General features: G+C 35.1%; 2 protein-coding genes across 2 annotated transcripts; both read left to right on the forward strand.

Moving 5' to 3' along the window:
• The first annotated feature begins 1,055 nt into the window (after nucleotides 1–1,055).
• LOC101207486 (PH, RCC1 and FYVE domains-containing protein 1) lies at nucleotides 1,056–10,488 on the forward strand. The gene is made up of 10 exons (XM_011659318.2): nucleotides 1,056–1,200; nucleotides 1,341–1,727; nucleotides 2,852–2,938; nucleotides 3,471–3,560; nucleotides 4,457–4,537; nucleotides 4,664–4,858; nucleotides 4,944–7,070; nucleotides 7,858–8,004; nucleotides 8,745–9,130; nucleotides 9,711–10,488. The coding sequence occupies exons 2-10, from the start codon at nucleotides 1,659–1,661 to the stop codon at nucleotides 9,841–9,843; spliced, it is 3,315 nt and encodes a 1,104-aa protein (XP_011657620.1). The 5' UTR covers nucleotides 1,056–1,200; nucleotides 1,341–1,658; the 3' UTR covers nucleotides 9,844–10,488.
• A 911-nt stretch (nucleotides 10,489–11,399) lies between these two features.
• On the forward strand, nucleotides 11,400–14,072 carry LOC101207728 (pentatricopeptide repeat-containing protein At5g27110). The gene has a single exon (XM_004140234.3). The coding sequence runs from the start codon at nucleotides 11,563–11,565 to the stop codon at nucleotides 13,642–13,644; it is 2,082 nt and encodes a 693-aa protein (XP_004140282.1). The 5' UTR covers nucleotides 11,400–11,562; the 3' UTR covers nucleotides 13,645–14,072.
• The last annotated feature ends 230 nt before the right edge of the window (nucleotides 14,073–14,302 follow it).

The following is a 14,302-nucleotide window of genomic DNA, read 5'->3' on the forward strand; positions in this document are numbered from 1 at the left end:
ATTATAATTAAATGTAGGGACTACATTGCAATCTTTAAAATTACAAGGATTAAATGCACAATTTAACCTAATTTTTTTTTTAAAAATACAAAATATCATAACATATTTTTACGGTGATATGCAAATATCAATAATTATTTTTAAATATAGTAAAAAAATTACGAATATAATAAAATTTATATTGCAATAAACTTCGACCATCATTCCTTCATTGACGTTGTTTCGTATTTGTAAATATTTTTGGATTGGTTATTTAAAATAATTTTTCATATATTAACATGAGATAAATTTTGTATTTTTCAATTATTACAACCTTTTAAAATGGAGTGCTTGCAAGAGTAAAATAATTATGATAATAAGACCCATGTTATTACGTCTTTTTATAGTGCAAGAGTAAAAATTTAAAAACCGATAACCCTCCAATAGCTTTATGATAATGATTTAATATCACTAATTATTCGTCATATTTGCTATATTAACTAATTATTCGTTACATTTGCTATATTTACAATAGACAAAAAAAGAGGTATCATAAACAGTTTTTTTCTAATTTTTTTTTGTCATATGATACAAATTGTTCTTTTAAAATTACAGAGACTAAATATATATATCTCGAAAGGATTAAACATAGAAAGATTAACGCAAAATGAATGTTGAATTTTTAATTTAAAAATTATTTTAAACCGTACATTTTTTAAAAATATTTATAAATGTAGCAAATATCAATGTCTTTATTTATAATAATCTTAGTCTATCACGAGCTGATTTATTGTTCTATATTTATTAAAATTTTGCAAAAATAATAAATTTAAAACCAGTTTATCATCATATTTGTCAAATTTGCAATACGCAATAAAAAATGTTATGAGCTATTTTTTGTATCGTTGAATGTAATTTCACATATTTATTTAACAAAATAATAATCTATCTATCTTAACTAGCTAGATATTTTTTATATTTGTAAATACATTTTTTCTGAAGTTTTATTATTTAATTTTTTTTTTCACATTTGTTCCTAAGTTCGAATAATATTATGAAATAATATTTAGTTTTTAGAAATTCATTCTATTCGTCCTGCTCTTCACTCTCTGTCATTCTCTCTCCTCGACTTTCTACTCTCTCTCTCTTCCCTTCAACAACTCCGAATCAGATCATAGTTCTCAGTTTTTCTCTTTCACTTTCTTGCACTTTCATGCTCAGGTACTTCTTCTCCTACACTCACACCTATTCCTCGAACTTTTTCTCCTTCTTCACGCCAATCTATGGAGCTTCACCACTGTTTTCTTCTTTTTCCCCATTTTTGATTCTTAACCTAGCTATCTTCTCTTATATTCTCCCAGTCCTGTCAACTCATTCAACCACCTTCCTGATTAACCCAATTCAGCCAACTCATTCAACAATTTTGCAGCTATACTGATTCAGACTCACTGCAGTTTCATACCGGTGGTTGGATGAATCGGACGGCAGCTGTGTAGTTTTGAGTAATTGAGATGGATGATTTTAGAGGTGTAGATTGGGATTACTTGTTGAATTTGAGTTTTAGGTGTAGAGTGAGCGGCTTCTGGCGTGAAGTGGTCAATGGAGGCGCTTGGTTATGAAAATGGATGAGTTTGAGTTGAGTTTTCAGATTTGAGGGTTCAAGTGGGGGAAAAAACTTGATGTCGAGGATGGATAGGATGACTTCAGATCTTAATAGGAATGGTCCGGTGGAAAGGGATATCGAGCAGGTGCTCTCATAATCCACTTTTTACTCTTTTATATCCTTGTAGATTGTAATACTCAAACTTAATGTTGTTCATGATTTGCGAAATTATAACGGATTTTTTTTTTTTTTTTGGCTATGTTTCTCTCAAATCAGTGTGACAATCGTATAAATGAAGTAGTTAATTTTTTTGTCAGTATCGTTTTGCACTGCCGTCGCCATCACTTGCTTGCTCTAGTCTCGCTTTCAGTGTAAATGAGTGCCGTTTTTTGACTGCGATGCTGCATCAGAAGTTGAATTGGAATAATTTTTTTAGTGAATTTCTGGATGCAAGTTTGGTAGCACTCAACGGGATATGAAGAGTAAATTAATTAGTTGAAGGAAGTTGTGTGCTAAATGTTTGATGACTCTTTTCTGGAGAGATTCACTTTCTGGTTCTAATGAGGCAATTCGGCGTTGGTATAATAATTTAAACGTTGGAAGATTCCATATGATCTTTTGATTTATGATTTCATAATATTGCGTAGGCTAACTGAAGGATGCTTCCGACACTCAATTTTGTTGATCTAGGATAACTAGGCCACTCTCTTGAACAATGACAGTGGTAGAAGATGAATCTAGCTGAACTGTCACATCCCGTCTCAACATTAATGCCCTGGGTCTAAATTTAATTCATAGGATCAAATTCTAGCTATCATTTTTTGATTCCACGAGCAATCATTGCAAAGGAATCAACCTACGTTTCTGTTCCTGTGTTGTGTATGCTCATTTATTGATCCAAATAGTCAAAAAGATTCCAAAGTCTAGTCGTTTGAGCCATTGATGTCAATTGGTAACATATTCAAGGCTATTGACAAGCGAAATATAGTATTTGAGATTGTAGAGAGGAAAATGTAAAACGAGATGACTAATATTCTTAGAAGAGGTGTGAGGTTTGTCCCGTTTTAAAGTCTATCTGGATGTCCACGTCTAATTATTATTATTATTTTAGTTTTGATTTTCAACAGTTACCGCTTGACCATATAATTTCTTGCCTAGAATCTGTAGCATCTACATTTCCACCACTCAATAGCCAAACTTCTAAAAGGCACTTAGATGGCCTACGCATAATGTAGTATGTAATATTTTTTTCTGCTTTACATATTTCAGTCTATTATTGCGCTAAAGAAGGGAGCCTATCTGCTAAAGTATGGAAGGAGGGGAAAACCAAAATTCTGTCCTTTCCGGCTTTCTAATGTAAGTTTGGTTATGTTTTGAACAAAATTGTTGTAGGGGTTGTTCATAAATTACACGTTTGCAGTAGTCATTATTCTTGCATGATATACCTTCTGATTGGATAGACTCAGTTTCAACACCATAATGGTGAATTAACTTTAGTAGATAAGATCATGTTTATGGGAACATTACATCTTACGTATGAAAATATCTAGTTAATTGATTTAATTAAAATGGAATCTTTATCTGTGTATCCATATCTACTTGGATAACTTATCTTCATAAAGAAATAGATGTCCAGGTCCAGTAGGATAACATGACGTTCTCCCCCAAAATTTGATGGAGTTAAATTCCAATGGAATTGGATTAGAAAAGGGCAGACAATTTGACGTGTTTTAGATCCTAATGTAATCAAACCAATACTAAACTGATCACGTCACACTCTTTTCTTTTACTTTGGTTGTTGATGGAGCTCCGTACTATGACTGATCTTTGTTGCATGGGAAATTACCATAAGAACTGAAAGTGATTGGTGATGGTTTTATGTTTTCAGGATGAGTCTGTTCTAATTTGGTTTTCAGGAAAAGAGGAGAAACTCCTTAAACTAAGCCATGTTTCTAGAATAATATCTGGGCAACGCACTGTAAGTACCATTTTCTAAAGATTTGATTTCTTTAGTACCTATGTTCTTTCTTCCCTGCATTTGTGGCCACTTACATTGTTTTGCATCCGATGTGATATTATGATAACTATCAAGAAAACTCGGTATTGCTTATTTCTCTGAACTTGAGAAAGCACTAATATTCTAACTTCTTATACACTGAAGATTCACAATTAAAAAGGTGGCTGGTGACATTGTTTTTGGTCTATTTATAAAGTTAAGAACGTGGTGGCTTTTGAAACTTTAAGCTGCTTGGCTTGTCACCTATGTTGTTAAATCCATCCTAGAAGGTTCATGTGCTGGCCTACGGCCAACCGACCTAGAAAAAGTGTAGAATAACAGAAATACTAAGGAGAAGATGTTTAATGTACATCTCATTTCAAGGTTCTATGTTAAACTAGCTTTACTATTTCGATCTTTGTATAGGTTCATCATACAGCATCCTTGGAAGAACCACTTTGAGCACATAAGTTGTCTGTGTAGTGTTTTTCTTTTTCCCCTCCACATAAAAAAGTGAGGTTAACTGGTATTTATATTTTGGCATTTTCATATACCTAGTAAATTTGATTATTTGAGTAGTTGAGTTTTACACCAATTTGTTTTGTTCCTTAGACTTTGAGATTTCTTCTGTGTATTCCGGAGGACATTTTAATCTTTTTTTAGCAATCAAGGTAGAACATTCGGTGGTATTATAATCAAAATATTATATTTAAGAAAATTTTAGGTATATAAGATTTGAACCGTACCTATATTTTTAGGCTTATTTTGACCAAAACAATTAGTGGAAAACAGTGACTATTTTACTTGTGTTGTGACTTTATGATCTATCATATATGTATGCTATATGCTGATCAGATCTGTTTCACAAAACTTTGCAGCCGATATTTCAAAGGTATCCACGGCCAGAGAAGGAATACCAGTCGTTTTCTCTAATATATAATGACAGATCTTTAGATTTGGTATATTATTATTTTGTTTATGTTTCTGTTTTCTTTCAGTTCATTGGCCTCACCCTCACCCTTACTTATCTTGACTACTTTGTTGTTTTAAACTCTAAAAATCTGGTTCTTTATTCTGCATACTAGATTTGCAAGGATAAAGATGAAGCTGAAGTTTGGTTCAATGGTTTGAAAACATTAATTTCCCGTAGTCATCACCGTAAATGGAGAACAGAATCTAGGAGTGATGGGATGCAATCTGAAGCAAATAGTCCTCGAACTTACACCAGAAGAAGCTCTCCCCTTAATTCACCGTTTGGTAGTAATGATAGCTTGCAAAAGGTAATTTATTTATCCCTTACCTCGTCTATTGTGAAAAGTAAATTTAGACGAGTCATAAGTAAAGTTTTTTCCCTTCAAAATTTAGGACGGTGATTTTCGACTTCAGAGTCCATATGGAAGTCCTCCTAAAAATGGAATGGATAAGGCGTTATCAGATGTTATATTGTACACTGTTCCTCCCAAGGGGTTCTTCCCTTCTGATTCTGCCAGTATATCAGTCAATTCTTTATCATCAGGTAGCTCAGAAATGCATGGTCCGATGAAAGCAATGGGAATTGATGCTTTTCGAGTTAGTTTATCAAGTGCTGTTAGCTCTTCCAGCCAAGGCTCAGGTCATGATGACGGCGATGCCTTGGGGGATGTTTTTATTTGGGGTGAAGGAACTGGGGATGGTGTTCTTGGTGGTGGAAGTCATAAAGTTGGAAGTTGTTTCAGTCTCAAAATGGATTCTTTGCTTCCTAAAGCACTGGAATCTGCTGTAGTTCTGGATGTTCAGAACATTGCTTGTGGTGGACGTCATGCTGCCTTGGTGACAAAGCAAGGAGAAATTTTCACATGGGGGGAGGAATCAGGAGGCAGGCTTGGGCATGGTGTTGATTCTGATGTTTTGCAACCAAAGCTTGTAGATGCCCTTGGTAATACAAACATTGAATTGGTATCTTGTGGTGAGTATCACACATGTGCTGTTACCCTCTCTGGTGATTTGTACACATGGGGTGATGGAACTTACAATTTTGGTCTTCTTGGCCATGGGAATGAAGTAAGCCACTGGATTCCCAAAAAGATAAATGGACCATTGGAGGGCATACATGTCTCTTCCATTGCTTGTGGACCTTGGCACACTGCAGTTGTAACCTCTGCAGGGCAACTTTTTACCTTTGGTGATGGAACTTTTGGTGTTTTAGGCCATGGAGATCGCGGCAGTGTCACAATGCCTAGGGAAGTGGAATCTCTCAAGGGTCTACGCACTGTGCGGGCTGCTTGTGGTGTTTGGCATACTGCTGCCGTAGTTGAAGTTATGGTTGGAAGCTCAAGTTCCAGTAATTGCTCTTCAGGGAAGCTATTTACATGGGGAGATGGTGATAAGGGTCGACTAGGGCATGGTGACAAAGAGACTAAACTAGTGCCCACTTGCGTGGCAGCTCTTGTTGACCCTAACTTTTGTCGAGTTTCATGTGGGCACAGCATGACTGTTGCCCTTACGACATCCGGTCATGTTTACACAATGGGAAGTCCCGTATATGGCCAGTTAGGCAATCCTCATGCTGATGGGAAGGTTCCTGTTCGAGTTGAAGGAAAGCTTTCAAAAAGTTTTGTGGAAGAAATAGCTTGTGGTGCCTATCATGTTGCTGTTTTAACTTCAAGAACTGAAGTCTACACTTGGGGCAAGGGTGCAAATGGTCGTTTGGGTCATGGTGACACGGATGACCGAAATTCACCAACGTTAGTAGAAGCTTTGAAAGACAAGCAAGTTAAAAGCATTGCATGTGGTACAAATTTTACTGCAGCTATCTGCCTTCATAAATGGGTTTCTGGTTTTGATCAGTCTATGTGTTCTGGCTGCCACTTACCATTTAACTTCAAAAGGAAGCGACATAACTGTTATAATTGTGGACTTGTCTTTTGTCATTCTTGCAGTAGTAAGAAATGTCACAAGGCTTCAATGGCCCCAAATCCTAACAAACCATATCGTGTATGTGATAACTGTTATAACAAACTACGGAAGGCACTTGAAACTGATGCTTCTTCTCAGTCTTCGGTAAGCCGAAGAAGAAGTATCAATCAAGGATCCACTGATTTTGTTGAGAAAGAGGAGAAACCAGAGTCTGTTAAGTCTCGTGCTCAACTTGCTCGATTTTCTTCCATGGAGTCTGTGAAGCAAGGGGAAAACCAGTTTTCCAAGAAAAACAAAAAGTTCGAATGTAATAGTAGCAGGGTGTCACCGGTTCCAAATGGAGGATCCCAGTGGGGAGCTATTTCTAAATCATTCAATCCAGTGTTTGGGTCATCTAAAAAATTCTTTTCTGCTTCGGTTCCTGGTTCTAGAATTGTCTCTAGAGCAACATCCCCTATATCAAGGCGAGCAAGTCCACCTCGTTCAACAACACCTACTCCAACTCTTGGAGGCCTTACTTCACCAAAGATTGCAGTTGATGATGCCAAAAGGACAAATGATAGTCTTAGCCAGGAGGTTGTTAAGTTAAAAGCTCAGGTACACGGGATCTACTTTTCTCTAAGCTTCTTGAACTGAGTTGATCATATGAATTTTCATGACTATAATTTTGTTGCTGAATTTGATGGTATGTGAAAGTTAACAATCTTGGGAAGTTCTTTTTTTGTTTGTTGGAGTACAAATGAGTGAAAGGTGATTTGAACCATGGATCTTTTGGTCTTCAACATACACTAGTGCCAGTTGAGTTAAGCTCATGTTGACCCAATTTTGAGAAACTAAATCACTATATTTCTTTTAGCAAAAAATTGTCACGTAGCATACAAATTTTCCCATGGTGATGCAGCCACTTCAAGGCTTGAGAGAAGTAGGTTTTCTTTTTGGAATTATGAGAGAAGTAGTTGCACTAGTTTGATTCCTGTGATACAAAAGATGATGATGTAGAAGAATGAAGGTGTCATTCCTTATCATTATTCTTTATGGTGGATTTATTAGCAATTTCATTGTCAAAGTGTCCAATTATTAAATTGGTTTCCACTTGAGCAAAACCTATGAGGCATAAAGAAAATAAGGCAGCATTTAAAACCAGAGGTATACAAGTATTGTCTTATTTAGTTAATTGATTATTTCTCCCCAAAATTGTTGCAGGCAATCACTTTTTCTAATACAGATAATGAAATATTTATTTATCTAAAAAACTTCTTTAAGGCCTTTAGATTCGGTTTCAGATTGCTTTGTCTACATCGACCTTTTTTCTTTACTGTACAGAAACCGTAGTTAATTAGGAGTTTCTAAATGCATTGGTCTTGCCGATCAATTTCTTTTGTAGGTTGAAAATCTTACCCGTAAAGCTCAACTTCAAGAAGTTGAGATGGAAAGAACAACCAAACAGTTGAAGGAAGCACTGGCATTTGCTGCAGCAGAAGCGACAAAGTGCAATGCAGCAAAGGAAGTAATCATGTCACTTACTGCCCAAGTAAGTCATGTATTCTTGTATGTGATGGTATGCTGGTTTATGAGAATATATGCATGTCCGTTATTGTTTGTGTTTCTCACCTGAAAATAGGACATCGTGCATGGCATTTACTTGAGCCCCATTACTCTTTGTATAAGCCTCATGTACATTGAACTTTTGTCTCTCTATTTTTCAATATTAATAATAGTGAGACTTGTTTCCTTTTCAAAAAGATAGTAAATCATTAATCATGAATACCAAATTATATCCCTTTTGTAATAGTTGGAATAGTGTCTCAGCTTCAATCACTTTATTTAGTCTACCTATGCATACAACATCCTCTTCTTGTCGACTGAATTTGAAACTGGACTTATCTAGCTTTATCATTTGGGTGGTGAAGAATTCTGGGTGAGATTAGTTACCTTGGATGGAGGTGTCCGTAAGATAACGTGTCCACCGCCTCTTGCACAAATTTCAAATTTTACTGGGGAACTAAGATTCTTGTACCGCTAGTGCTATCTTAACCTATAGCTGTTAGGGTTACACTAGGCATTTTTCCTTGGGCAAAAAGAAGTCTACTTATGTTCTCGCTAATTCAAAGATCTAAAACTAGTTAGGCAAGGTAGTTTCAAATGTTTTTGGGTGGCAATGATATGATGTAACTTAAGTAGCTGCTATTCATGATTGCGATCCAAGCTATTGAATATTGTTTTGTCATCTTTACTTAAGTTTCAAATTTCTTTTTCCTGTGTTTTCAACAGTTGAAGGAAATGGCAGAAAGACTTCCAGTTGGAGCAGCTCGTAACATCAAATCACCTTCTCTAGCCTCCTTGGGCTCCAGTCCTCCCTTCAATGATGTGGTTACTCCATCAATTGACCGTTCTAATGGTCAAACAATGTCTCTTGAAGCCGATGTTATAGAATCAAACAGTCACTTGCTGTCTAATGGGTCTAGCACTGCAAGTATTCGTAGTTCAGGCCATAATAGACCGGCCAATTCCGATTCGACAACTAGAAATGGTAACAAGGTTAAAGAAAGTGATTCTCGACATGACGCTGAATGGGTTGAGCAAGATGAGCCTGGTGTATATATCACTTTTACCTCACTTCAGGGTGGTGCCAAAGATCTCAAGCGAGTGCGTTTCAGGTATAACTTCAGCCTAGTTGATTTGAAGTTAATAGTTTATACGGCTATGTTATCAAACTATAAAAAGAAGGCAATGCACATGTCTATGCTTCCATCATTATTTTTCACAAAACGAACAGTCTGTTATCCTCCCATGTTTCGGTGGCTAGGGTTGCTTAGTGAAGGACAAATAAATTAGTTATGCTTGTGAGCAGTTTTGTCATTGCATATTTGGGACAATCTAACCATCTAAGCCTAGGCTATTATAAAAAAAAATCAACTAACATTACAACAGTTCATTTCATTGATATGAAATCTTATGCATCGCATTAAAGAGGAAAGTCAATGAAATTCATTCGCTATTGCCTGTCATTATTAATGATCAGAAATTCATGAGACAAGAACAATATGAATCAAGCATTTATTCTTCTTGTTTAATGTTGTTGAATTTTCTGAAGCATGTTGTGTGGGTATGATAAGTCACGTGGTGGCCCATCTCTCTAATCTCACAGTACTAACAATACCATCATTTTTGTAAATCATATGGTCTATTGATACATAATTTTATAACACATCACATTTTTCTTTCCCCATACTGCAGTCGAAAACGGTTTACCGAGAAGCAAGCAGAACAATGGTGGGCGGAAAACCGAGCAAGAGTATACGATCAATATAACGTGCGTACGATCGATAAGTCCAGTGTAGGTGTCGGTAGTGAGGACTTGGCTCACTGACGCGGAAATTGGTCCGTCTAATCCAATTGATTGTAAATGAAAAAAGGGTTGTTTACTACATGCTCACACCTTATATTACTACTGGTAAGTGATAATATGATCAAATTGTTTGGTTTTATCCATCCCTAGGGATAGAAAAGAAAAGAAAAGAAAAAAAAAAAGGGCCATATATGGTATTATTGAGAGTTAGAGGGATAACTAAGAGGGGTTTGTGTTTTTAAATTGTTCCCCTGTTTTTCACCTTCATTTTTCTTGTTTGTTTCTTTGGCCTATCTTCTCTTTTTTGAGGGTCTCTCAATTTTTCCCCTGTATAATGTGCCTATGTGGGGGATTGAGTGTAAGAAATGTAAATTTTTAGTAACTTTGCTGGCCATTGTTCACATCAGCTGCAATGTAAATCCGATAAGCGAATGCATTTGCATAATTTTTTTTCTTTTATTTGTTATGAGCTTAGTTAGTTAGTTTATAATTCCATTTGTTCTAACAGATGTAACTTTACGCCTTTGGTTTTCGACTGTTTTTTACTCTCTTGGATGTTGTGCACTTGGACGATACAATACTCGAGTCCCTCGAACATGTTACTTGTGTATTAAGAAAGAACATTTGACGATTTTTCTGTTATAAATTTGAGCTCTATTTTGAAAAGCAATGGTCTCTTTTTTCCATTAGATTTGTTGATGTTGTATCTACAAGTTTTCATTCTTTCTTTCTTTGGATGAGCATTTACCATAATTTGATCCATCAATAATTTTGACTTTAACGGCTTTGTTACTTCAATGATTTTCTCATGGATTCATTTGCAAACTATATCATAAAAGGAAATGTTCCAATCTCCATAGATCCATAATTCCTCCTAGAATTTAGAATTTAAATTTGTAAGATTTGAAAATTATGGTTGTTTGCTATTTTTGTTTCTTCTATCATATGGTTATTTTTTTTTATTTTTTTAATGTTTTCTATCTAAACACTTAATGCAAAATTGATTTTCCCATCCCACCAATTTTTAAAAGAAAAGAAAAAATAACACTTGAATTTTTTACCAAATTTAAAAATACAAAACAAAATAGTTATTTTAAATTATACTAAAATGAAACAAAAATATTTACAAAGTATCATAGTCTATCAAATGATATACCACGACAAATCTAGATAGACCACGATATGTGTATTTGTAATATGATAGACACGTAATAGTCTATTTTGGTCTGTTACAATTGTGATATTGATAAGGTTGCAAATATAACCATTAAATTCAAAATATTAACATATATAATAACATTTAAAAAAAATACAAATATAGCAAAATTCATTAAGTCAAGATTATCGGTAATAGATTCTATTGCAAATATTAATATGTTGTTAATAAGCTTTCATCCCTAAAATTAATATCTATTATAATTGTAGGGTAAATTTTTATTATATTTGTAATGTTTTCGATTTTCGTTTAAAATAGTTTTTCAAAACAAAAATTTAAAACTAATTAATGAAAGGCCCTACAAATGAATTACCCTCTTTATCACCACAAATGTTGGCTATTTTGATTAGTTCAAAAAAGGAAAAAAGAAAAAGAAAATGAATTGATTCTTCATATTGTATCTTTTCCCTTTTCTCAAATTTGCATGAGCTCTCACTTCCAAACAATTCTCCCTTCTCTCAATCTCTTCCATTACATTACACATTTGTTCCCATCCATTCTTATAATTGTATACTATATAATGTATGGATTATGTAACACTATTATCTGCATTGAGAACTTGCACTAGCTCCAAATTATTGAAACAAGGCAAGCTCATTCATCAGAGAATATTTTCTTGTGGCTTTCAATCCAACATCGTTCTCAGCAAATCCCTCATCGGATTTTACTTTTCCTGCCATGATTATGCATCAGCTGAGCTTGTTTTTCAAACCAATGATTGCCCATTGGATGTTTCTTTATGGAATGCTCTTCTCTCTGCTTACACCAACAATTTCAGGTTTGTTGAAGCTTTGCAACTATTTGACCAATTGAATTGTAATTCTTATGTAAGACCGGATTTTTATACTTACCCAGTTGTTCTTAAGGCGTGTGGTGGATTGGGTAGAGTTATTTATGGGAGGAGAATCCATAATCATTTGTTGAAAACGGGTTTGATATGGGATGTTTTTGTGGGCAGTTCTTTGATGAATATGTATGCGAAATGTGATCAGTTTGTTGATGCCATTAAGCTGTTCGATGAATTTCCTCAGAGAGATGTGGGGTGTTGGAATGCAGTTATCTCTTGTTATTTTAAAGATGGTAAGGCTGAGATGGCGTTGAAGACGTTTGATAAAATGAAAGAGTTGGGTTTTGAGCCTAATTCAGTGACTTTTACTGTTGTTGTCTCATCTTGTACTAGACTTTTGAATTTGGAAAGAGGTAAGGAGGTTCATAGGGAGTTGATAGAAAGACGGATTTTGTTGGATGCTTTTGTTCTTTCTGCGCTCGTGGATATGTATGGAAAATGTGGTTGTTTAGAAATGGCCAAAGAAGTTTTTGAGAAAATCCCAAGGAAGAATGCGATCACTTGGAATGCTATGATTACAGGGTATAGCTTGAAAGGTGATAGCAGATCCTGCATTGAACTTCTCATGAGGATGAATGACGAAGGAACTAAACCGACTTTGATGACTTTGACCAGCATTATATATGCTAGCTCGAGGTCTGTTCAACTTCGGCATGGAAAATTTATACATGGATATATTTTGAGAAATAGAATAGATGTTGATATCTTCATTGATGTTTCTCTCATTGATTTCTACTTCAAGTGTGGATACGTTTCTTCAGCTGAAACTATCTTCAGAACTATATCCAAGAATGAAGTTGTATCTTGGAATGTCATGATTTCTGGACATGTCATGGTGGGTAATCACATTCAAGCTCTCCATATCTATGATAACATGAAAGAACATCATGTAAAACCAGATGCCTTAACATTTTCTAGCACCTTATCAGCTTGTTCACAGCTAGCAGCCTTGGATAAGGGTAGAGAACTTCACTACTGCATAATCAACCATAAGTTGGAAGCCAATGAAATCGTTATGGGGGCTCTTCTTGATATGTATGCTAAATGTGGGGATGTCGATGAAGCACGCAAACTATTTCATCAATTACCAAAGAGGGATCTTGTGTCATGGACATCGATGATCTTTGCTTATGGATCTCATGGCCAGGCTTCAGAAGCTTTGAGGCTTTTTGATGAAATGCAGAAGTTAAATGTTCGAGCTGATTCAGTTACATTCCTAGCAGTTTTATCTGCTTGTAGCCATGCTGGATTGGTTGATGAAGGCTATATGTATTTCAATGAAATGGTTGTTCAGTATGACATTAAGCCCGGCATTGAACACTATTCATGCTTGATAGATCTACTTGGACGTGCCGGAAGATTACATGAAGCTTATGAGATTCTCCAACGATCAAAAGAGACTAGGAGCGATATCGGATTGCTAAGCACACTGTTTTCTGCATGTCTCTTGCACAATAACTTTGTTTTAGGCATACAAATTGGGAAAATGCTTATAGAGGTAGATCCTGATGATCCATCTACTTACATTCTGCTGTCAAATATGTATGCTTCTGTCAATAAATGGGACGAGGTACGTAAAGTACGACGAAAAATGAAAGAACTAGGGTTGAAGAAAAGCCCTGGTTGCAGCTGGATAGAGATAAACCAAAGGATCCATCCATTCTTTGCTGAAGATAAGTCAAACCCTCTGGCTGATGGGGTTTATGAATGTCTAAACATTCTAGGTTGTCATATGGAGAAGAATGAACTAGAGCTATAGTAGATTAGCAAAAAACCGGATTATGCCTGCTTCCATACATGTCAAAAGAGCAATCAAGCTCATTTCAAGAAACAATACCACTTGCTCAACAAATGTGACAAAGTTTCCTCCCAAAGATCTCCATTGCCATTAAAAATGGTGGCTCAAGTTTTGCTGCTGTAGCTGTTTGTGGTAGGGGCTGTAAATTTTGCCTACAACTAAAAGTTGGAATCATGCCATTTTCTCAAGTCATCAGAAAAAGCTCAATACAAGAGTTGATCCTCAGGAGGTGTCGTTTGTGATCGAAGGTATTCTTTTAGCTGGAAAATTTTAATGGTCAATAGATTAGTACAATATATCTTTTGTGATCCTCTTACCATTACTTTAGACATAAATGTTATTTATTTTAAATATTTATTGGATGAAAATTTCAAATATAATTTCAATAATAGAGATTTAAAATGTTAAAGGGTCATACATGCTTTCACTGTTTCATTCAAGGTAAAAAAAAGTACTTCATTTAGTCATTAAACTTTTGCTTGTAACAATTCAGTTCTCGAACTTTCAAATTTGTAACAATTTAGTTCAAACTTAAACAAAATTTATGATGTCAAGACAGACATTATATTTTTCAAAATTATTGAATTTCGAAGTTGTCTATTTAAGAACAAGTCTCAAT

The sequence above is a fragment of the Cucumis sativus genome, chromosome 6 (genome assembly GCF_000004075.3).
Source record: "Cucumis sativus cultivar 9930 chromosome 6, Cucumber_9930_V3, whole genome shotgun sequence".
In the NCBI taxonomy this organism is placed as follows: domain Eukaryota; kingdom Viridiplantae; phylum Streptophyta; class Magnoliopsida; order Cucurbitales; family Cucurbitaceae; genus Cucumis; species Cucumis sativus.